This window comes from Sinohyriopsis cumingii, chromosome 4 (assembly GCF_028554795.1).
Source record: "Sinohyriopsis cumingii isolate HCF-2022 chromosome 4, ASM2855479v2, whole genome shotgun sequence".
Taxonomy (NCBI): domain Eukaryota; kingdom Metazoa; phylum Mollusca; class Bivalvia; order Unionida; family Unionidae; genus Sinohyriopsis; species Sinohyriopsis cumingii.
Genome location: NC_142964.1, coordinates 30,541,817 through 30,569,221, shown reverse-complemented (window position 1 = coordinate 30,569,221; position 27,405 = coordinate 30,541,817). Strand labels below are relative to the sequence as shown.

The 27,405-nt window shown below is 34.7% G+C and overlaps 1 protein-coding gene across 1 annotated transcript in view; it reads left to right on the top strand.

Moving 5' to 3' along the window:
- Positions 1–1,077: 1,077 nt before the first annotated feature.
- The window catches only part of LOC149800878 (zwei Ig domain protein zig-8-like), a 68,964-nt gene continuing 42,636 nt past the window's right edge, over positions 1,078–27,405 (top strand). Inside the window, exon 1 of the mRNA XM_089954899.1 lies at positions 1,078–2,074. Within this exon, the coding sequence (XP_089811025.1) occupies positions 1,942–2,074 (133 nt within the window). The 5' untranslated portion in view covers positions 1,078–1,941. The remainder of the gene's footprint in view (positions 2,075–27,405) is intronic.

Here is a 27,405-nt window from a genome sequence, read left to right as displayed (position 1 = left end):
GGAAAGAAAGAGTTTGGTGTGATGTAGGGTTATGTCGAACCAGTCAGGCCACGATAATCTTAAGTCATATCAACGAGCCACTCCACCCCCAATCCACCGAATAAATACGAATGAGATTTTGTATTTACTACATACCTGTTCTTTTATACTTTCTAAATATTTTTAGCATTACACCGTGAATGAAATTAAATACGAACTAGGACTGTGAAAGTTCGATTCGATGCGTATCACACATTCGACATGGGACGTCAGAGAAAGGATATCAGTATTTCCAGTCTACTGTTTGGCTACAGTGATACGGATTTAAAATCTGTATCGAACGAAATATCAATCACAAATATATATGTAATACTAGTGTATTACAGTTTGTATATAGTTAGATGCCGCTACTGACATTTTGTAGGCGAAGGAGACGCAAATCCACCTCATTTTCGGAAGATTCTTGATAATTTAAAGTTTGAATCCTGCTTTGTTTGACGGCGTTAATTTTTTCTTTCCATCTAAATATATGTATTTATCTAAGTTCACGTTCATTTATTGTACTAAAATATTGTATTGTTGCTAGAAAAAGTATAGTAGTAAAAATCATTTGTTTTACAAATAGTATGAATGCTGAAAACAATAATTGTGTGTGTGTGTGTTAGAGAGAGAGACAGTGTGTGTGTGTGTGTGTGTGTGTGTGTGTGTGTGTGTGTTGGGGGGGGGCGTAAACTGTTCTGTGGAATCCTACATAAACTACCTTCTATAGTTTATTGCCTTAATTGATGCTCTACGCATACAAACGAGGCCGATACAAATTTACATATGTCTGGAAAATCGCTACGGGCTAATCTAAAATTATATTACTTAAAATATATCGTCTGATTACTAACAGCTCACTAACTCGCTGAAATCAATTTTCGATAGTATTACCTGACCAATCTCATTGCCGCGAGAGACTGTTTTACTAATTTTAATGTCATATTTTGAAATGTTATGTGGCCAGTTTAGCCATACATGCACCGCCAGAGAGAATCGATTCTAAAGTATATTTCCAGCAACTAATACCTACATCATTGAAATTTGCTACTGCTCCAGTACTACATTATCAGTCACTCTAAGATACGCAGGCGTTATCGCCACACGTAGCAACAGGAAACAACTGCAGCTCACACCGTGGGACTGTAGTAGAACCGTGTCTGGACTGGATTACAGGAGAGCATCATATCTTTAAAAGAATCGATGCCGATGAAGAGAGTTGGAAGCCAGGCTGATTATCCCGTAAACAGCTGATCTACTGCTAATTCTAATTTAGAGGTGGTAGTGGATGGTAATAGTGCAAGGGCCACTTATTCAAAGAAAATCTCCTATTGGATTACTTTGTCATTCACACTTTCGTTTAAGCTATTGGATGGACATTTTTCTGTCCTATCATCATATTTACAGGGTCTAAATAAGGAGGAAAATACACATTAATGCTTAAATGTGCTGAGCTTTTGTTATTCAAATTAGAATAAAAACCATACAAACTTTGAGGGACATTATGGGTTTTAAATTACTGTTAACTGTTAACAAGAAGGAATTTTAAGACGAATATAAAACCAGTTCATACGGTTCTGTTTGGATCTTAGAGTCTACAATCTTATGAAAATTGTACATCGCTGTATGCTTATATTCTCATAATGGACAGCTGTGCTGGATACGTCGAGAGTGAAAAATGGTACCAAGTTATTCACTGAAAGACGATGGACTTTTCCAGAAGCAAAGACGTTTGCTATATACAAGGAAATCGAGGGATCAAGAATGTGTCACAAGTGCATAATAGTGCCAAAGATCACAAGCATCTCTTAGAATCAGTCAGTGATGAACACCTACTGCCAAATCGGAGTCAAATGACTGTTTTAAGTATCTGATTTTTACAGTGAGATTTTCCGTATTTCTTTCACAGTGTAACTGGAATGTATGACATTACGAACGTTGTTGACAAGCATGGAAGTTCATATTTGTTATAGTACCTTGGATATTACGAAACTGTTTTACTATGGAAGCTTCGCCTTTCTCATGCTGCAGATAATCTTCATTGATATAACATCCGGTAAGTTTACTTTTTAAAACGTGAACATATCACACATCTATCTATCAATCTATATGTTTAATGCACAGAAAACTAAGTGTTTATATTTGCAATGAAAAGGTAATATTACACAAATAGTTTTATGTTCCTTTATCAGATATACATGTCTGATCTAATAATACAGATCATAATCCTGTGCTAGGAGAAATATTTTGTACCACATTAAATTTTTAATCAGTTCCAAAATATGATTTCATCCTTGTGTTTTACTTCTAATGCAAACATTTATTAGCTGTACATTGCGCCACCGTTTCCAAACCAGTTTAATTGTGTTCTATTTCATTATTGCCTTTGTACCTTTCTTACCGACGGCTATAAACCCAGTGTTGTCTGAATGCCACCGGTTTATGCAAATAAAAAGAGCCCAACAAAGCAAAAAGCGAAATAGTAATCTACTGAAACAAATTTATAAACTTAAAAAATACCTTACTGTTTACTGCCAAGAAATTGAACCAATTTTAGTGTTAGAATTGGTTGGCCTGGTGTCAGGATAATGTGACTGGCTGGGACAAATGCTACATGTCTGCGGCATGATGCCCCAGTGCTAGACATCACTTTAAATTGCCACACTGCAGGCATCGTAGCGATATGACTGAAAAAGTGTTAAAGTTACTTTAAAAATCTGAATCACACACACACACACACACACACACAAAAACACACACACACTGTTATGATGTAGAATTGTGACTGTATATGTCCCTTGCCATTTTCATTTACCGGTGAACGAAACTTATTGATTAGTGATACAGTGTGCGATTTATAGCTCTTTCATCATTCAAGCATTAGACAATTCTCTTAATTCGATAATATACCAATCTAGTTGTAAGTCTCAATACTGTGAAGCCAAAACATAAAACATCCTTACCGTTATCAACGAGTATGGAAGAAAGCAACTAGAGAACTGAAATTGACACCAATAGCTTTCACCCAGCGACAGCATCTTAAACTCAGAAAACAAATCATTAACATGACACCGCTTTCAGAAAATGTAGTTAGTAGGTAGGTTCTACGGATATATATATATATATAAAAAACCTTAAACAAAATGGAACTTACCAGATATTTGGAGGAACATGTCAATGATATTAACCTAGCAGACTGAACGAATCAAAACACGTTTTTGTTGGTTTATTTTTTTGCTTGTATGGGTTTCAACATATTGCCGTTACATACATAAATTAAGCTTGATAGCGTTAGCTTAGGCAACATAAACAATTATTTACGCAATAAATATTATTTAGTTTAGCCAGTTAAGCGATATACAGCGTCGGTTTATATAAAAGTGCATTTGTCCACTGTTAGGTCGATCAATTTTTAATTGATTTTGGATGGATTCATTATGAGAAACTGAATTATGCAAGACAAAGTGTGTCAGTTATAACTCATCAATTGTAAATGGTCGGACTGAAAAGGTGTGAGAAGTTGCAATATGTGATAAATCGTTAAAATTAACAAAGAATTTCATTCACAATATTAGATCAATCAGTGGGATTAATACGGTATTACAAACAAGCCTAAAGTTTTCTGTTTGCTAAAAAATGATCACAAAATAAAAAAAAAAGATTTAAATGCACCTGAATTCGAATATTCATTGGAACCGTTTATGTCTTCCTCTTTGATCGCGACTTTGTCATAATTTCAGTTTCACGAGGCGCGAGTCAATCTTTGTTCATCTACTCACATCTCAGAAATGGAACCATGTGATTTAATGTTGCAATTAATTATTCATTGTCAGCCATTAGTTGTAATATCGATGTGCGAAATCGTTCATCGAGTTTCAGTAAATTACCGAGATTAGAAGAAACATGGGCTTCGAGTATACAAATACATTTCTCAACAATGTTTACATCAGCATTATTTTGTTGCAGGTATTTCCCTGCCTGTTATTCTTTTATCTGAAACCGTCTCTGCACATTAAAGTTCGCAAAAATTAACCGACACATGTCTGATGCGAACAATCTAATTTTGTAAATCCTTTGGGCAAAATATTAGATACTATTAAATTGGATTTTGTCAATGACATATATACAGTCCTGTCTGGAAATATACATACATTTGGAATGGTAACGTCGACGCATTATCATTCTGTTATGTTACGTTATTCCAGTTTTATTAAATGTTGAATACATTTGTAAATGTATGCTGTTAGACCAGTCGAACAACCTGAAGAATAATGTTTATCGTAAAAGGAACTTTATGTCGTAAATTACTACTCTCCAACTATTGCGACATCAATGTGGGGAGGGGGATTTGGACAAGAACTGCCGAAGCATATCAATATGCATCATGCAGTCGGTACACTTTATGTAAAGTGTTTGATGTTTATTTTCTTTGATTTTGCAACACGTTAATATATCACTCGCTATGACTCTGGCCCAAATCTAACGATGAAATTTTTGCGCAGTATTCTCATTTTTCATTGGTTGCGACCGTGGGAAGTTTCCTCGCCCTGCCCTCTGGAACCACTTTATTTTACTATTACTGTTACGAATACGGCTACCGTCTTTCCGATTGGCAGCCGAATAGACACTGGAAGCTAACAGAGACCTTGCAAGAAATAAAATGAATTACGTCTGAAAACGAAATAATCAATAGTTAAAATGAATTTATTACTAGAAGCTTTTCCTAGTTTATTTTTCAGGACGAAAACCAGTAAGTTCAGTATTATTCTTGATATCAAATGTTTTTCTTTATGTAATTCGTTTTCTTTTCTTCTAATATCTAGGCTTTGTAATTAATTGTTCGTGAATATCGCTTAAGTTAACGGATATAATGAAAAAGGTTCATTCATTCATTGATTACGCATATCAGGAAAGGTAGCCTAATATTATTACTTTCTACGACATCTGCGAATGCAAAGCGTTTTCAGATTGTTTGAAAGGACAAGACAGTTTTGAATGTATATTCGTACCCAAAAACATCAAAATCAACCCAAAACTCAAACCATGCACAGGCAAATTCAATTATATTTTCCACAAGGCATATATGTAAGTTTCAAATGCAAATAAGTGAGACTGCTGGTTTTTATTTTATGTATGTATGTTTTATGAGAGAGAGAGAGAGAGAGAGAGAGAGGACCATAAACTGCACAGTGTATGAGGCACGTGTCCATCACATAAAGCACGGTTTGTTACTTCACGGATCGATGATATCCATTTTCATATATGTATTTGTCAAGACTATCAGTGAGCAAACACTATTGTCTTAGTTTATGTCAAATTGGTCTCTAGAATGGATAAGCTGGGGGTGGGGGTGGAATACAGTAAAGCCGATTAATGCAAATTTATTTATACAAAGGAACTGCCCCTACCCGTGATATATCATCGATATCATTACTGTAGTATAACAAATATCAGTCAACATTATCTCATTCATTTCTGTATAATCAGTGGTAATATGATCGGGAAATGGCTCTAGATTTCCTTTTTGTAGTATTTCAGACCGTATTATTTCATTTATTTACCCGAATATACAAATTGTGTACTAAATGACTTTGGAATTAAGGATTGCCTATTGTGAATATCAAAATGTACATCACAGCAATTTCTCATGATATCATATGGTTTGTAGTTCCGAAGCTTTAGTGCTTACAAAAAACAAGGTCATATGGCACTGACATGGTAACATTTGTTATATAGCACTGACATGATAACATTTGTTATATGGCACTGACATGATAACATTTGTTATATGGCACTGACATGATAACATTTGATATATGTCAATAACATGGTAACATTTGTTCTCTTCTAAACGTAGAAGCAAACATTGAAAAGACGTATGTCACATTTTATAAATGTTAGAATGAACACTATAACAGGATAATCAACAAAATGTAAACATGAAAAATGTATAAAATAAAGTGTTTTATATGTGCATCAATATGGATTCTATATAATACAAGAACTTATATCCATTCTCGAGTGTGAGCAGACACACACACACACACACACACAAACGGTCCAGGGATATCATGACTTTCAAAACGACGCCCTTTACTCAATATTTCTGTTGCGGATATGTGGCCGGCAATCAAAATGTTCGTTCGTAACTTGATTTTTGAAAAGATAAAAGAAGACTTTGACGATCCAAATTCAAATATAAAACATAAATATGCACTTTTAGATAAAAGGGAAAAGAAAAAATGTATATGTATATGGCATTCAAATTCCAACAACGCGACATTGGTAAAGATGCGAAGGATATACTCCAAAAGGCTCCATCACCTCCACCTTTTTTCTTGATATGGCCAGTCTTATAAGCCTCTCTCTCTTTCTCTTTCTCTCTCTCTCTCTCTCACGCACTGTCACGAGCCAGATGGGGGATAGGATGTTATTTTGTGTGGATTAAATGAAAGATTTACGGACGTAAATATTTTTTCGAGCGACCTGTGGAAATGATGTCACTATAATAAAACCAAATTCAAGTACTTTCTGATATCGACTTTCCTTCATATATCACGCCAAATTAAATAGCTTTAACTTACATTTTTCCTAAGACATATGCAACAATTCATATTGTGAGTCGCATAATTACAGCGTACCATTTGTAGAATTTAGTCCAGATTAGACTATCTTCGCAAAAAGTTAGTTGAATGATTGACGGATACCAGATAGTCTGAATTTTCATTCTTTTCTTCATTAATCCTCACCGTTCCTATAAACATTTAGCATTAGTTTGTGTGATTTGAACAAATTTCTACATGATCAGTAAGTCACTGGACATTGTGTTTGATAAATTCTTCCTAGAGAAATATCTTGTTGGCACTCATCCTAGTCTGAGCACCCTTTCCAGAGTCGTTATTCAGAGTTCCACAGACTGACTGAGCATCGTTATTCATATTTGCCGTCTCCGATATTTTCACTTATTCAGATTTAAATTCTAAAAGAGAGAGGAAATCGTTCAAGCTTTCAATCAATAAATGGAATTTCTATTTTGCTGCCTACAAACTACTTATAGTATACGAATTTCAGTTGTTTTACTCATGAGTACTCCTTTTCTGTATTTCTTTAGGGATTCGATTAACTAACATGATTGATGGTATACGTAATGGAATCGATACTTTCTTAAAAGCATCAGCTGTGATATGTCTGATGGGATTTGTTTTATTTATGACTATTCGTAGTTTTCCATGCATTTACTGTGATTGAGATGGATGCTTAATTTAGTAATCTCCAGACATGTTTTGAAACACTTTTCAATTTTAAACCAAATTTAATGAAATATTTTGAGTCTTATCTGCACCCATTGGCGAAACAACTTTCACATTTACGGAATTATTAGGACAAAAACAGAAATGATAAATTATGGCATTAATCACACATCATCAGAAAGCAGTATTATCGGAATTATTGTTGATTTGCTTTCGTCACAAATATTATAACAATAGTGCTATGTATGGGAAGGTTCTTAATTGTTTGTCCAGTATGATTCTCAGCATTAATTTAAAATAATCTTCGTCGCCTAAAAGATTTGTTTTTCAAGGCTAATGCCTAGTGAATTCATTTTGGTGCATATATCATTCGGAACACAGTCTGAACACATGCTGTTTACGTGTAATTCTGCTTTAATAGTATGATGGTTTTGTGACTGTTGTTGTGTTTACTCTTGACGATAGAATAATGAAGTGTAAATAGTGTTGTATATCCTAATATAGAGTGCCTCCTACAATATGTATTTTCAATGTTTTCAAAGATATATATATATATATATATATATATATATATATATATATATATATATATATTTATATATATATATATATATATATATATATATATATATATATATATATATATATATATATATATATATATATATATATATATATATATATATATATATATATATAGTCATGGACTCTACTGCCATGTAAACTGTACGGTAATTATGACGGTAAGCAAACAATACAATAATAGAAATACAATTAAAAAACCATCACAAATATGCGCTTGTTCGTTCATTAACGATGTTTGTTTTACAGGCACATTATGGGACATCCAATCTGCTTTAGGTAGATATATATATATATCGATAGATAGATATAGATATTTACATGCATTGATCCTCCCTCTGTTTAACATCTCATTACGAGACGAAACAGCCAATCATGTGTCTCGGGAGTGGGGATGTTACGTAGAGTCATGAATGAAATTCAGCAGAATCATGCCTATCAATTTAGCACGTATAATGAGTGGGTTTTATTAACTTATATATGCTTAATAAGAACCATAAATCAAACTTTTCACAAACATCCGCTATATTTGCAAGTTAAATACCCTAAACAAAGTTTGTTTTTGTTTCCTCCTTGCTGTCTAAACCCCTTCCGTTTTGCATACAGAGTTTAAATTTGTGCTAACAATGTACTTTTGGATAGTTTCTTGCTCACATAAAACTTTCGCAATAGTTTCTTAGGGACCTGTAGCAGCTGCATAGTGTAATAAATTACAAAGAAAAATGAAATGAGAAGAATAAGAGGAAATAATTTTTATAATAACCTCTGTAGTGGCTAGATAAAAACACATTTATTTCAAAATATATAAGCACTGCGCCTATTAATCTAAGAGCGAACATCATTTCTGAAATATTTCCATCACGTCCTCTCTCACCAAAATAATAAAAACAACAAGAAACAAAACAAAACGCCACAAAACAAGATATCAATCCTATATGCTTATCTGCCTTGGTTACATTCGAGTTGTTATCTGGAATTCATGGGCAATAAACGTTTACGGGGAAAGTAAATCGGGAATTATACTTTGTTCTGTGTTCATGGCTTATTTTAAAATATTGTTCTTTATGTGGTCGTTTGTATATGTTGAAATGTTGCTACCTTTGACTGACAGATAACTCAAAATGGTTTTGATGTCGAGCATAATACTGCTAAGTGTTTAATACTGGTCTATTCAGTTAAATAATTAGCAGCCAATATAGTCCAAACAACTTCGTCTCACTTTACACAAGCTGCATGAAATTCATTTTATCCTGATGGATGTATTTCCTTGCTCTGTAGCTTACCTTATACACTCGCTTATAAGTCGATTCCAATGGCAAGCAACACAGAGTCTGAACAAGGTATATGTTGTTTATTCCACTGATTACTCCTAACAAACTGCATAGACCTAGAGATGACGGCACATTATGCGACATTCAATCTGCTTTAGGTGCAGTTTTCAGTTGGGCGCAGCTTTAAAGCGTGTAGAGACGATATGTCTCATTAACGAGATTGATATATGGAATGTAGTGTCATTCCATTGTCTCCTGCAGTTCGACTAAATTAGTTTTCTTTTAGTATTACATTGCAAATTAAATGCATTGGCATCTTGACCCAGCACAGGAATGTTAAACTCAGTTCCGATTCCGTTTCGTCTATGAATCAGTTACTCTGGCAGTATAACTATGCTTCAGAAATGAAAGCACAAATAAAGCTCACACGAACGGATTGCAGCAATTTGGAAACAACATAGACGAATGTATGCCAGTGTTGATAATCGATGGCAATGCAAAATCTCCTTATAGCAACAAAGCAAACAAATCCATGTTATTGGCAATTGTTAGTGTGATGAAATTCTGCGTCACTTCAGGCAATGGAAAGCATCTATGTCGGAATTATTTTTGTTTTGCCTTAACATCACTTTACTGACGAGTCACTCTTTTTATTGTTATTGGTAAAGTGCTTTCTATATGATAATAGTTAACGTATACAGATATTAAATAAACTGAAACTCTTTAGTGCGATATGTTAGACCACAGTAAAGCTTCTTTCCTCATATAAAATTGACACCAATTATTGGTATCAACTAAATCGTAAAATGATTATTAGATCAGTTTGGTGTTGGAATATATATATATATATATATATATATATATATATATATATATATATATATATATATATATATATATATATATATATATATATATATATATATATATATATATATATATATTATACAGATTTAAAAGACAACTATATACACAACGAGAGTATATATATATATGTATATATATATTCTTGTCATAATTGTATTTTTATCAAACGCTTTTCGAGGCCCAGTATAGGATGATGGTGATAGCCAAGGAGGCAGCGGCCAGCCTGAGGGATCCGCTGGGAGAAGGGCTGTAAAACAAAACATCATTAATGAATGCGCAAGCGCATTTTCGTGATGGATTTTTAATTGTATTTCTATTTTGTTATTGTTTGCTTACCGTCATAATTAGCGTATGGTTTACATGGCAGTAGAGTCCATGACCACCGCTGCTTTCAGTGATTTCAGTGCTTTCATTACTGTCTGACGTTTAATGCCGACAACAGGTACTTAAAGGTTTGTTATTTGAATGTAATGTACAAGCTTGTACAATTGTTCAAGTGCGCGTGAGTAGTGCTCAGACGCGTGAGAATAGTTTTGTTGCAAACATACGAGTAGCTATTTTCCACGCCGTGGTTCCCTCCAGTCCTCAAGGAATTGTTGGCAAAAGCAACGAGACCCCGCAGCTGATGAATCGTTATCACTGCGTGTCATGATTTCCAGCGCATGCAGCCGTTCCCATGCGTTAGCATTAATGTAGCCATCACTCCACACCACCACCAAGCCCCAATGAAGACCCCGTTTGTACGGATTAAAAGCAAGAACGTTTTCTCATGGAGTCGCACATGGATGTTATTGAAGTAAAATGAAGTGCCGGGACTGTGATAGTGTCGTTATTGTTACCTAGTGTAACACCAACAACGTTTTGAAAGTCTTGCGTTGAATCGTAGTGAAAATCACCACACGCTTGCATTGTCGTTAAATCAGCAACTGATGTGATTGTGTTTGCCGTTAAGCACACGTTCATTAAGACGGCGCTGGATGTGCTATGAAGAACACTTTCGGGTTCTAGGGAAAACGAGGTTAGTGGGAACGGGGCGACCGCATCGCCGCCAGCAACGTCCAACGACTTAAACTCATAGGATGAAAGTCTTTTGCATTCGTACTGGCACTTGCATCTTTGGGTTTCCTTAGAGCAATAGTATACTCCAGTACATTAACTGGCAATCATTTTGGCAGATATGAGGCGTATCGAGACATCATTGATGATGCCTTTTCTTGTTGTTGTTGAGTTTAATTATAGTGGCGTGCGCACAATTGTGCATGTGCCACTTTTTCTGACTGTACCGCAGCCTGCTAGTTGTTCCTGGGGAAGGGAATGGTGCCACCTCCCCCAGGCTTTTATGGGTTCAAGGAACCCTGATAGTTTCGCCTCAGTCTGTGGGTCCATAAAGGTCCCTTACAGTTGAATGGTTGGCTGTCATTAGTGGGAAGGAGAGCTCGGGAACGGTCCTGGTTGCTTTACATCGCTGGTTTCTCGTTGCATTTGCCTGGTGTTTGTTGCGATTTAAAAAAAAAATCAAAATATTCTAAAAAGGGGGTGGGGGTGGTGTTCTATGCTGTTTATAGAGGTTGTTAGTAGAAATCACGGATGAAGAGAGATTTTCAAGGTTATTATGGTATTACTAGTCGAGGTATTTAGGGCGTGCTTCCTACGTTATGTTATTTATAAGTTTTTAGATATTACCTCTTTAAGTTATTTAATTAATGTTTTTAGAGATTGAGCTGATATCTCGGTTCGTTAAGGACATCTAGGACATCCGATTTTGCGGTTTCCTTCGTTTTTGATAGGTGCTTCGTAAGTGAATTATTTATCAATATTTTTATAAAATTGAATGATATGTTATGGGTTTTTATGTGGTGGCTTCTAAATTTATTTAGCTAGTTACTGGGTCTTTTGGTTTTGTGGGGATAATACTTATATTTTGTTCCTAAGTCCCACTGAGTTTATGAATTTATTTATATTTTTATATGCTGATTGTTTATTTTTATTTGAGTCCATAAGTAACGCTGGATATGTGTGTGGTGATCCAATCTCTTTTTGGTGTTTGACAAATATTTTCCGAGCGGGTTGATATTTTGGGCATATAATGAATACGTGGTGTAGATCTTCGGTGGTGTGGCAGTTAAAGGAGTTAATGGTTGCTGGTTTGGGTCCTATAAACCTTCTAAAACTGCATGCTAGTTTAGTTTTTCCAGTTATTATCCTATTTATGGTTTTCTATTCTAAATAGATACCCTTAGGTAGCTATATGTTCCTATCTACGGTTTTTTTGGTTTCATGGTGCTTTTTACCTTTTGTGGAGGACTTCCAAAAATCTTGCCATGTTTGGTCTATATATGTTTGTGCGAAGATATGTTTGTGCGAAGCTTAGTGCTTTTGTAGAGCTATAGTTAAGCTTGATAGAGTTTTGATCTCCTAGTTTGGATTGTGCAACTTTGTCTGCTGTTTCGTTGCCAGAGATTCCAATGTGCGACGACATCCACATGAGCTCGTCTAATTGATGTGCTGTGGTGATATCGTCGATTAATTGGCATGCTCTGTCGAGGAAGTGTTTCCTAGAGTGTGTATTGCGATTTTAGATCGATTTGATAACGCTTAGGGAACCTCTTATAATGACTGTTTTAGGTATTTGGTTGTCTTTGATCCATTGTAGTAATTCAAGTATAGCCCAGAATTCAGTGGTGTAAATGGAGCAATAGTCAGATAATCTGGATCCCGTTTGTGTATTGAATTCAGGGATGACTATTGCTGCTGCTGTCCTTGGTGGGTTGTTTGTTTTTGATCCATCGGTATATATATTTAACATAGTCCGGGTATTTTTGGTTGATTTCGTTTACCAGTACAGGTTTTAGTAAGTTTTCTTCTCCTTCTTTATTGCCTAATTTGGTAGCTTCAATGTTAACCTTTGCTGGCTTTTGTAACCATGGTGATTTGTTCTGGTCTGTATTGTTTGTTACCTGTTTTTTTAGTAGAGGTATATTTTATCTTAGTTCAAGGATTACTTTGCCACTTGGTGTGGTATGTATGATTTTGGGTTTGAAGACAACTTTACACTTGTTTATAGCTATTTTGGTGGGATGGTTGTCTGGGTGGGTATCTAATCGAATGGAGTATCGGAGGAGCAGTTCTTGCCTACGTAATTTTAAGGGTAGTTCTCCTGTTAGTGTTTTTAGTTCTTCTAATGATGTTGAGGGGAGTGTTCTTGTGCATAGTAGTACGGTTTTTCTCTTGATAGTGTCAAGTTTTTGTAGTACAGGTTGCTTAGCCGAGTTATATGATTGGCAACCGTAATCCAGTATGATGCCTTCACATAATCTATGCGAATACTATCATTTCCTGGAGCCAGAATGCCAGTTACGTGGGACTCACCCACCCACAGAAACATTTTTAAAGGAGGTACTAGGTTTCTCCATCAATAATATTCCCAGTGGTGCTATTCTGATTGAGGTGAACGTAACATCGGCTGATGATGATAGACTCTGGGAGATTGGACGGCATGTACTGGCTGTTGGTGCAGATCTTATATGCTGCACATCAATAGATTGGGAAATGCGGTCCAAGATTAAGCTTCACATTTGGGCCCGTCATCGCGAGGCTGAACCACCCGTTCGTCAACTTGTTGTCCACGGACATTCTAGGAACGGCAAACATTATTTATTTTTTGAGCAAGTCTGTGTTGTAATACCCATAACGAGGATTGCAGATTAAGGACGTCGGATCACTTGGAATTTGTTGTTGCCAAGTTCAACCGACATGATGAACCATCCTACTCTATATCAATTCTCCAGGATCGCAACGAACGTACTTGAGTCGGTGCATGACGTCGACTCTAGAGCCAATGGCCCTTCTAGAAGATTAATTAGTACAAAATGCATTGCTATAGCCAGGACTTGTACAAGCACTAATGTGGGTACGATAGTACAATAGATGATCAGCTTGAATAACGGCTCAAAATATAGTGTCGACAGGGTTTTTAAGTTTAGCGACTCAGAGAGGACAACTCCGCGAACTGCTGACCATTCGTGACGTGTATATGTTGGATCAATCGGAAAGTATGAGCTGTCCCGCAAAATGTTTATAACAACTGAAATTCAAGAAACGCAGACTGCGAAGTGAGGTTTGGCAAAATGAAGTAAACTTTACCGTATGGTGCTCAACCGCCTGTTGTCCGTTTTCTCGACGAGATCAACATGACCACTACCGTTGGCGAGAAGTTTCTTCCGCTTTCATATTTACTGCCTAGACGAAATTATCATCAGCTTACCATTGTATTGTGGATTGGGACAAGCCTTTTCATGGGTCGTCTTTCTTCCTTAACTTAACGTTCTCCTTTGTCACACATTTCACAATGGTTTCTGTCTTTCTGACACCCCGTACTTTGAGATACGTAGCAAACTGAGTGAGCATCTTGGGGAATTTCATGCACCCCATGATCTTCTTTATCGGTGGTCGGACAAAGACACCGGTTGTGCCCTTTGCCTCAGACAGCTTAGGGAAAAAGCTTGGTGACGCTTGCTCAGATCTGCGACTTGCACACTTTCATCTAACAGGTTCCACTGCTTGAACCTAGACGTCAAAAGCTCGGCATTGAACTTGGCGAGACTAAGATCTCTGATCAAGTCGTTGAGAACTTTTTGGTTTGGTAGTATAGGTTTCTCTCCTCAGCTCCACCTCTGAAATTGTTATCTGGATCTACAACGTCTTCCTCGCTCTCTGACTTGGTGCACTCTTCTAAAGACAGATGCGCTATCTCCGGAGCAGTGGGTTGTTGTTGTTGTTGTTGTTGTAGGGTTTAACGCCATTTTTCAGCACACGATAGGCTATACATGGCGGCCAGTATTAATGGTGGAGGAAGAACCCGGGAAAACCCCTAAAAGAACCACCGACCCACGAGAAGAGCAGTGGGTACGGTTAGCTCAGGGCAGTGGACCAGCGGGGCGATGGATAAAGGAAGACCTGGATATGTGATAGCAGGTGCATTCTTGCCAGTCCAACGTTTGGAAAGGTCCACCATGCAGAAATAGCAGTTGCTTGAGTAGTTAGTGGGTTCCCGCATATTCTTGGGATGGCGAACTTCACGCCACTCTTTTCCCCTCTGTACCATCCTACAAAAATACATTTATTTCACCCATGACTAATGTGTAAGAGATTCTTGCAATATTTGTCATATATAATATCATTTTACAACAGCATTGAAATTGTAAAACATTTTAAAATTAAATACTTTTACAATTTTAAAAATGTTAATGTTGTCCATCTTACCTTCCAGAGTTTTTTGCAGTGCTCGCAGGTGAAACGAGGTGCCCGGGGTTTGTCTTGATCCCCGACAGGTATGGAAAAATATGCCTTGTAGGCCTCACACATCTTAGCAGATGCTTCCACGGAGTACTGTTTCGCTTCTGTTTTGATAAATGGGCCGCAGACATAGCAAAATGCGCCTGCCGGATGCTTGCAGCCTCTTGTTGCCATCTCAGATAAATGCAGATATGTATCCATTTAGGCAGCTGAAACTAAACTGAACTGTTGGGTTTAAGGCCCCTGTATTTATGCTACTATTTATAATTTATAGTACTGGAAAGTTCTAGACGTTGCTCCAATTTTACTCAGCACTGAATCTATCTCTAATGTTCTGGAAAATATGTTAATTTCAAAATAACAGTCCTGGTCACAAAAGCAAAGTTTGTGGGAAATAATAGCCATTTCTATACTTTTGAGACATAAGCAATTACGAAAAATCACTTACTACCAAGGAACAAAAAAATATATATATTTGTTACACGTTGTTTTTTGCAGTTACATACGATTTAGATTAAATTGAATCTGAACATGTATTCTGGTTTATCCGGTTTCTACGTTCTTTGATGATTTATGAATGATATTTTCAAGGATTAAATTTCTGATTTCATTTGTCTGGCAAAGTTCCCCTGGGTATCACTGGTCTAAAATTGGGAAATAAAAATAGAGAATTAAACAGCTTGAGTCCGGTTATTAAAAGCAGGTAAGTAATTGCCTTCAGTTGTATAATCATCAAACTTAAAAAAGCAACCACCTTGAGTCAGGTTATTAAAAATAAAGAAATAACCATCTTGAGTCCGATCATTAAAAATAAGTAACCACGCTGATTTCGATAATTAAAAGTAAGGAAGTAACCACTCTGAGTTCGGTCATTAAAAATAAGTAACCACGCTGATTTCGATAGTTAAAAGTAAGGAAGTAACCACTCTGAGTTCGGTCATTAAAAATAAGTAACCACGCTGATTTCGATAATTAAAAGTAAGGAAGTAACCACTCTGAGTTCGGTCATTAAAAATAAGTAACCACGCTGATTTCGATAATTAAAAGTAAGGAAGTAACCACTCTAAGTTCGGTCATTAAAAATAAGTAACCACGCTGATTTCGATAATTAAAAAAGTAAGGAAGTAACCACTCTGAGTTAGGTCATTAAAAGTAAGTAACGACCTTATGTCCGATTATTAGAATACATCATTACCTTTAAAAATAATTTTTAAAATGTTATAACGAACATGTTATGTTTAGCATATAACTATATTAAATGCTTGTCTTGAATACAAATCAATATAGATCTCCCATTACCAACATTTCTTTCTTTGTGTCTCTCTTATTTTCCTTGTAGCAGAAACGATAAAACATGCCAAAATCTATTCATTCCTGATCAAATGGAAAAGTTGTTGCTATACACATTCATTCACAATATGACTCCAAATTTCAATTTTAAGTAGACCAAAACGCCATTTTCTTTTGAAAGTTATGTTTAGTGCGCGACCAAGTTCAAATTTATCTGGGCAGAGTTATGTGCACATTAATAATGTTGTTGTTGTGTAATGATGAATCGGCCCTTGTGTATTTAGTTCGGAATACGGCATACATTCAGTTACTTTGTTTCGTGTAGTGCATTTTTATTTACATAATTAAGCCTTAGGTAGAATATTAAAAAAATGAGTTACTGCATTTTTATGGGAAAATATTAACTCGTTTTGTCGGATTGATATACTGCACTCCCAAGGTCGTGCAGTATATCCATCCGAAAAACTCGTTCATTTTTTCTCTATATAAATGCAGTAACCTATAATTATGTCACGGTTTTGTTCATTAGACTACTAAACTAAAACTACTGGCTGGCAGATCAAAGCCGCATGTCGTAGGAGAACATAATCGTGTGGTACAGTTGCACAAATAGTTATCAGTCGTACAATAGACAGATCACACAAATGCTAAAAGCATTACTTCTTGATTCGAATGAGATTACATTTGTTGTGTTTATGACATTAAATATTACACCCATGTAAAATATACATCTATCTATATCATAAATATACAGCCGTCCTAAAGAACGTCGACCTCGGAAAAAAGTTTTCATTACAGTTTGTCTTATCCTGGTAGGGATATTGACATCCGCTAATCATGCATATCGATTGAATCGACGGAAAGTATATGCCCTCGTCCTAAACGGAGCTAAGTCGCCGAAGAAAGGAGCAGTAGATATTGGGACGATAGCCTTTGCTTTCTAATTTTGATGAATACAAAATTAAAATATAACTTCCAACTATAAATGGAGATGATGACCACTACATTATTCTACTAATTACATCCAATTTACGTTTGTTTGTTTATGATTTAAATCATAGTTTTTTTTAAGTCGGTTGCTCCCAGCGGGAAATATTAGATGGATGATAGCTGTTAAATATATGTTGACATAAACAAATTGTCGTTGAATGATGTATCACCTTTGGTGGGATTAAAAATATCCGGAACACCAAAATAGAACACAAGAATACAGTAAAATACGGTCTATAGTAGCCATGCAGATAGCAGTAATTATCCCATTGTTAAATCGGACAGTAATATATATATATATATATATATATATATATATATATATATATATATATATATATATATATATATATATACAAATTGTCAATATCTACAAAAACAAAGTTCTTGTGCATGAATAGCATTAGAGTGAGTAATCTAGTTGATGTTATCTTAGAATCGACAATCTAGATCATTAATTCGTGGTAGAAGAAGAATAATAAAGATAATGAAATAACTACATTGAAAGTACGCTTGACCCGTAAAGGTTTTCGTTATACAGTTATTCTATGTAGAAAAGCCTTGAATATCGTAACTGATAGATAAACGAATAAATAACTTAGAACAGGATCTGACTGAGTGGTGGACCTTAGACTTTTATTGGTTAGATCTCAACTGTGATCGTCCAGATTTCTAGGCTGATTGGTTTGCTGCTTTTGTGGATGGTAGAAATGTACTGTGCATTAGACCAATCGGGGGCATTTTATCTGGTTTTCTGTGATACGTTATTCTTCTGGCAGGTTCATATAGCTTAATGATCCATATCTGACATAACTGACGCCCTACTGGTTTTAATGCTACATTACCGAATAGATACGCAAATGGCTGAATAATAATAAAGTGGATTGAATTGTGTCAGCCTCGGAAAAGCTTTGAGACTTAACACTCGCTCCAGATACATCTACATTGGCCTACGCATTTTTCAAAGCTTTAATGTTGCTGACGATAACATATTATTAGACTAATGATTTAGTTTCCATGGACCATAACGTTAATATCCAGTCAAATTACTATCCTTTGTGTAAGGTCGGAAATTATATTTACATCTTATGAATGATTTATCCGAGAGGAAACCTTTAAAACCATGAAAATGACATGCTGCTAACCTCGTTTAGACAAAACCTGATATAACACTCCAGCCTGTTGAGATTTCCCCGTTTAGACGCAGTTATACCTTTGTAGCGACAGCGATACATTGAAAATGGTGTTATGTTCAAGCCTGCTAATGCGTCAGACTTACCGATACGTGGTCTTCCTCTGAAAAAAATTACGTTAATTATTATTTCGGTCATTATTTACAGCTAAACAACACCCATCATTTTTTTTAAATGTGATATTTGCTATATAGAGCCACACATAGACTGAGTCGAATGCTCATAAAATAATGAATTTCGCCAGTGACCATATCACATGATTCTCTTTTAGTGCTCGAATAACACTTCTTCAAAATATTTTCCTGAAGTAAATATCTCCAATTTTAATCTATTCGATTTCATACATCTTGCTTGAGCTTTTTTCAAGTACAATCTTTAAGACTGATGTTTATCTTGGAACTTAAAGTGTCAAAAGTGAAAAGAAACCTGGAATGTTGAAAACACAACGAGACGTTTTCTCTGAAGAAAATTTTACCAATAATATTCACTTTCGATTTTAAAGCAATTAGAAATTTTAAGATTAAATTCTCCATTCATTTTTCGTTCCTTTGTAAGATGTGAGTAGAGATTGCTGTACTAGATTTTCCCTGCCTTTTCACGGGTGCATTAGTAAATAACTTTCCCAGCATATATATTGATTGCCATGTCAGCAATATGGCACCATCTTTTCAGTCCTTGATGTTTTCTAAAGAGATGGTTTCATAATATTGACTAAAACTGCAATTATATTTTCCATTAGGATATATGAAAGGAAATCTATAGGATTATCGACTGTCTAATGTTAGAGTATTTAACTTTTTTTGAAAATTTATATTTTTACATAGACAAGGGTCCAAGCAATGAAAAAACATACTTACTAGTTTCAAGGAAGTGCTCATTGTCTTGCCCAACTCATATCTGAATACATGTCACCAGAAAAAGATCACTACCTTGAAAGGTATGGAAAAAGTGCCATGTCACAAACGTTTCCATAAAATATTAACTCCATAGGCATTGTAAATTATTTAAAGTGTTCACATGTTGGTGTGCATCAATTCATCTGATCAAATACACAAAGAAAAATAGGTTGGCGAGTGATGTTTTTCTATATGTTGCAATTTCAAAAACACAGAGAATATTCGCAGCCGTGTCGTAAATGACTAAAGAGCATTCAAATCTCATTTAGTTTTCATTGACTTTGTCTTTTTTCAGAGGAATGTTATTTAAAGGACAATTTCACCTACCGCGACATCATTTTTCTTTGTAATTATTCAGCAAGATGTGTGGCTACTCGTATTCCCAGTCTGATCGAGAATTCAAGACACTTTGGTAACAAATAATTACATTTATATATATATATATATATATATATATATATATATATATATATATATATATATATATATATATATATATATATATATATATATAGGTTTCCAGCAATTTCACTGGAAGTTTCCTTTTCAGTTTCTTTTGTTCATACCTGTATGAACCGAAAATAAATTTTTTTAAATAATTTATCCCCTCCCAATTACACTACTTTTTTTCCTCACGGCATTCGTATGAATGTACGCGTCTTGGTATTTTCGCGTATTCAGAGGACCACCAACACTGGCTATTATATCTCTCAGTGAAAACAGCATTATCCAGTTAATCAGATATACTCGTCAGTTCCAGTAAACTACAGACTAGTTGGCCAAGACAAGGAATAAATCCTGTTTTATTGTCTTTGGCTAGGACACGCGGCGATTCTTCTAAATTAAAAAAAAACAAAACAGAAAAAGGTGAAAATAATTGAATTGTCAACAAACTGAGTAATATTACAGTTTAATCATGTGGACTGTTCCATATTGGATTACGCTTCTGTATTTTGACTATACAATCCAATGGATGCTGCTCAAGTAGTGATTTAATGACCAATGTTCAGATTTTGCCATATGGTCGGGATACTTGATGCAATTTTGCATTTATTCTTGCACGAATATATAATGTTAAAGTGGTCTATTTTAACAAACTGTAAAATAAGTTTGATTATTATCTCTTGATTAGATGCAAATTGATTTTAGACCAGTTAATTTTTGTTCGCGTTCACTGCCTTATGGATCTAGCAAACAATCAGGGGATGCAGTGAATCTGAAAAAATGAGGAACCACAGAATGCGTAGGAATGGAAAATATAAATCATGTTCGAGAATTAGTCTCTAATTTGATTTTTAAGAAAATGAACACGCGTTCTATAGTTTTTTAGTGCTTATTAAATAAGTACTTGATGTTGATTATCCATTGGGACAGATTAAACTGAATTACTTATCATGATACAGATAACGACCACTATTAGGATTCATTTTCGTTGTAGCGTATGGGTATTACGAAGCTCGCATATCTTGCTAGAACTGCTCCTAACAAGTCGTCTATACCAATATCATTCACGTTTATGAAGTTTTCTGTTGTTAGAATACATTTACAAATCCCCTAATAAAAGCTCCACTCGCTCCACTGTATGTTTATGTATTATAATGAGATGCGTGCCTGTTCTAGTTATCTCAACGCAGTACACTTGGTCACTATATAACGTATGGTTTTACTAAAGGTCCATAGTTAGTGGATGCAGACTTGATACTGAAATGGGTCAGAGTGATGGAAATAGTGAATTCAGACTTGATACTGAAATGGGTCAAACTGATAGAAATAGTGGATGCAGACTTGATACAGAAATGGGTCAAACTGATGGAAATAGTGGATGCAGACTTGATACTGAAATGGGTCAAACTGATGGAAATAGTGGATGCAGACTTGATACTGAAATGGGTCAAACTGATGGAACTAGTTAGTGGATGCAGACTTGATACTGAAATGGGTCAAACTGATGGAACTAGTTAGTGGATGCAGACTTGATACTGAAATGGATCAAACTGATGGAAATAGTATATTATAATACATGGAACCTTAAATAAACATGTAAGAAGAGACAAGGTTTATAACTCGAAAAATTGCAGCTGCTTGGGATAGTCCATGATTTCCTGGTTGTATTCTCATTTACAGCGAAAAGTAACTAAACATAGGGGTCATATTTTTATTTCAACGAGCTATTACATGTCTGTATTAGTTATATAAGGAAAATAAGACATAGCGCATGTCGGAACTTTATGACTTTGTTGAGGTCAGGCTTTGATGGTCTTGTAAAACTTTATTGATAGATTGTCGCGCCAAAGAAAGGGCACCAGTAACTTGTTTAATTAAGTATTTAAGTATTGATCATGAGAAAAGACCAGCAATTTGCATCTGAAAGTATTCCTACCGTCTCAGTTTCCAGCCACTTTCATACTTATTGTCATGCTCATATATTCAATAAATACTAACAGGCGTCACGGAAAGGATAAATCCTGACTGGCCAAAAAAGAATCGGAACAGTACTTCGTTATTACCGCAACTATATGTCGAGCCAACGGTTGTTTTGAATTATCTACTTTAGAAACAAAACCAACAGCAATACAAAAGAAAAGAATAAGAAAACGTAACAGCAAACAGTGTGTGGAGTTGTGGTGACAATTGGATGAAACACCTAAAATATTCATTATAAAATATAAGTTTGTAACACTATTGTTTCGTTTAAGGTAACCACGTCTTACAAATATATCCCCCGTCATCCTCCTTCTGGCATGACAACGTATCGATAAGGCTCCAGTCCGTAAAATACCGGTGCTTGAGTCAACAGTAACACTGCTTGACCAGATGAAAACATCTCAACATTCTGTCTCTGAGCATCACATAGGTCTGAATCCAAACGATGTTTGATGTCTCGTTGAATGGGAATATTCTCCACGTCAAACTAGCAACTTAATTACTGAAACATGTCGCTGTAAATGCATTCACCATCAATAAAACATGAGCTAAAAGTGAACCTGCAACATAATATGATATTTATATATTATGTAAATAAATCATATCAGGTAGAATGATCAATTATATGAACCTGCATCAGACTTGATAATGATATATTCTTAAAACTAACTTCGAAACAACAGAAAATCAGCTATTATATGCTCGTCTTTTCTGCATTAACTTTACATTGTCAGATTAGTGTGTTGATTAACGTTGTGCAGTATACATAAAGAAATCTCGTTCATATGCTCCCATACAAATGCAGTAACCTATAATTATGCGACACTGGATATATGTTATGGATAAACGGCCACTGCGTATAAATCGTACGAATTAAAAGTTAGAAACTATACCCGACATTGTGATTGAAAACAATAATTAAACAAAACAAAATTAAAGAACAAAACAAGCCTTGAATACCGCTTTTTCAGATGGTAATTGCTTCAAATGTAATGAGCTATACAATTATATTAGGAGATACGAATGAAAACATATGTTTCAAATATGTCACTGAATCATTATTAGAAGTTCTATTTATTGCGGTTATGAAAAAGTGTAAACTATGTTCCAGAAACAATATAAAAAGGCATCAAAATGAGGAAGAAGCTGACTGTATTATAATTTGGATATATTTATATTAAAAATGCAATAGCTTCAAATTTCGGCGAAAATGAAATTTTCAATCGGTCAATCAGATACTTACAAATCCTTATGATATTTGAAAACTTATTTAGAAAAAAATAAGAGTTATCAATTTTGAAGGGAAAAAAGGATGAAAACAGAGCCGGATCTGGTCAAGTGTCGGGGAGCGGGGAGTTTCCAAAATTTCAAAAGGGCCGTGGCTTTTCATGAAAGGAAGCAAAAGCAAAAAATATATGTGTCTATTTACTCAAAGTGTGCATAATACCCAAAAAATCTGCTCAAGAATAAAACGATGGTCAAATTTATAGTGACAAGTGTAAGTATGTTTGTGTGTGTACGTTGATTTTCCATTTTATTTGTCGGGGATCCAGAAACCCTATCCGGCCCTCGAAAATTCTTTAGAAACTTTCCTCTAGTCGTAAAGAGACATCATTTGCTCTTCCCATTTTGAGAGGACACCATTCTGTCACATAATACGCATTTTCGCTATCGATCCATAATTGTACACCTGCGACGTGAACCATATATGTACCGTTTAAGAGAACGAGAATGAAACCACACAAAGTAGGAAAGGACAAGACAAGCTTGATCGATAAGACTGACGGTTTGAATGCTCTGATGGGAAAATTAGAGCCTAACGTAACAGTGAAATAAGAAAATGCTTGCTCGAATTAGAGAACGTTCTAGATTGCATAACTTCGTACTTATGCTTACCCATTAGTTTTACAATTTAAAATGAATTAATGACAATGAAGATGATGCAAATGGCAAACAATTATCATTAACTGGGTCAAATTTAGAATTTAGAATTTAGAATTTATATCAACACGTTTGTTGACGTGCTGTACAAGCCTAATGAAGTGTATGTAATTTTACCAAAAGGAGTATTGATAATCGATCGACATGGCTTGTCCGTGTGACCATATATTGGACTTACCACTAGGGTATAGTTCATCTAATTATGTGTTATAGCACAGTGCATGCCTTGTGCAAGGTTCAAGTCTGCGAGATAATGTGTCATTATATTCACACATGATGCATGTACTGCAATAACTTGTCATGAAATGGAATAGGGCCATGATAATTAATGCATTGAATTCTAAACCTGACTCGACCTTTTACATATACATAAGGTTAGAAGTCATAAATTAATTCCATAAAAAAGGAAACAACAACGACCTCGATGTTGTTTTAAATATTTGCATATTTAGTGTTTTATACATAATTTATGATATGTTCTGCACGTGCCCAGCCTGAAAGATATCAGAGAGCACGTAAATGTCTAAGAATCGCTTGCGTAAAATTAAAAATATAGTAATTATATCTTTAAATGAATAGGCTTTACTTACCATATAAAACAAGATGGCACATCTTATGTACTCAGTTGATGACCATAATCCATCCATGTACATAGTCAAAAACTGTGTGTTCCACTTTGTTTTTTTTCCAAAACCAAAATGAACAGATTAAATTAAATGGACAAAAACGGGTGATATTAGTGCCATAGTAAGATTATAACTTGTACACTTACAATATTTGCCCACATATCGATAATTATAACCACCACTGTTATAACGTATTGTCATCATGATCTGCCAATTTGCTGAGAAAATTGATGTTTATTGTTAGCATTTTTATTGCATAAATAAATTGCAATATCTCGTCAACATTTTCGAGTTGTGTTGTTGAATCCATCTTATATTTGCATTTATAAACATCTTTACATCGATTTAATCATTATATATATATATATATATATATATATATATATATATATATATATATATATATATATATATATATATACATAATGCTATACGTAACAATATTTATTTTTCATCCATTTATGTCGATATTTGTACTTAATTATATGTCGTAATTAGTACCAATTCATGGATTACAGTGATGATGTATAACGTTTTGTTAGAATGTGTTCATAAGTAACCGTTATTTGTATAGTTGTTGTGGATCTTCTAGGAAAGAATCAATATTCATTTTCTCTTAAAGTCTGCATTATGAATAAAGCTATCAGCGTTATATATATATATATATATATATATATATATATATATATATATATATATATATATATATATATATATATATATATATATATACAAATTTAATGATTGGACAAACTTCCAGAATCATGAGTGATACGAAATTAAAGTTTCAACTGTTTTAAACAGACTTTGCACGCAATTCGTTTTTCCTGTCCTGAATAAATCCTGTTGAGTAATATCGAGTCATTTGTAAACTGAAGAAGATAAACTGTTTGAGACTTTCGAAAGTCAAAATATTTAAGCAACATATATAGTTGTTTAGAAAGCAAAGCATACCCGTTAAAAAAGAAAATTTGCGCGTATGTGTATATAAAATGTAATTAATGGATTGTTGATTCTTCTAATTCTCACTAATCTGTCATTTACCGGCATACTTCATGCAATATATGTCCCTTTTTCGGAGGCATCACTGTATAGTAAATATAATTAGCTTACTGTTTGGTTCATTATTTCCTTGATCTATAAAATTCCATGATGTATTGATTCAATTCTCATAAGTTTATACCAATGAACATAAAAGCCTCGATTCAATTTGCAACACCGAGTAATGCGATCCTAAGGCAATATGTTCATATATATGCCATCGATTGAACACGGAGTCAGTATTCTAAAAATCTAATTACTCCGACAACATCAGACCCAAAAGAAAGCAGATTGAACAGTTTATCGATATTGACCTGCGCTAGTCTAAAAACTACATACACAGGTCCGAAATACTTGTCTTGAAGAAAGAAAGCTGGAGTACCAAATGAATCGTTTAATTGTGCCTCCAACGTTTTAAATCAGTAATCGGTACTTCATATGCAGGGCTGACCGCTTAACACTAATCCTCGATAAGTCATATACAGTTAAAGAGGTGTCATTCATAAGTTTTTAAAATTTAAATATATACATAAAATTTTTACTATAAAACATGAAAATTCTCGGGGTGAGCACACGGTAACCTCACATTTTCTGGCCAATATTTTATTCTTGTTGAAAAAATACAGTTTTCTTTCTCTTAGTATGCACTTTACGCTGATTCGATTCTTTTCATAACATATGAATTATTCAACCTTTAAAGAAATAAGTGTGGATGGACCGTTTTATACTATTCATCTGAATTATCCATGTGCTCGCCTCCTGGTGCATGAGCTTTAATTATGTGCCCCGTTATCCAAACTGCACACTCACGTCAAATGTTCCGAAGCAATATGTTAGACTTAATACAAGTAACGTAAAAATCTATTTCAATTTAAGACTACATGCAATACGTTTTAACTAGGGGGCTTCTGACACATGACGTTTCAAACAGCCTCCTTTCTCATGCATGCGCAAAAAGGTGTAAATCAATTGTATTTCGTATATTCTTATTCTCTAAGTGAATTGAAACTCTAATTTCAATAACCTCTGAAATGAAAATAGAATGGCTTGGAATGTATATGAAGGCCATTTCCATTTCCAAAATTGTCACAGAAACCTGCTAACCTACAGCATTGGTTGAAATTAGTATGATGTCTATACCATTTGTGTACACATTGCCCATTTATTACGTGTATATGATATTAACAGTAATAAATATGCGTGTCATCTTGGTAATCATTACACATGGCTGTTTTATTATTGATATACGTTCGTATTTAATTTCAATAATTACTTGCAGCGTTTACGAAGTTAATGTGGTCTACATTTTAAATCCGATAAAAATTGCTGAATTCTATGAAAGAAAAAAAATAAATAACGTAGCATAATCCAAGCAATAAAGCATGGCCTCATGGGAACGTCTTTTTTTTCGAATCATATTTTATGAGAAGAATGGTATAAATTACCTGTATGTAACAACAAATGAAGGTTAACCTATTATGTTGCGTGGGTATAAAGAAAGGTTACAAGAAAAGGAATACCGTAAATGACTAGGAAAAGTCGGTCTTATAGCTGCATATACGAAACAATTACCAAATATCACTCCATTTATGGTTCTGCTAAATTGGCGCCAAAATATTTCATTTGTAAATTCTTGCCTTTCCTAAACTATTTAAGATTAGACAGAGGATTAACAATAATCTGTCGTTAAGTCAGTTTTCTCAGGCTCAGTCAGATCGTAT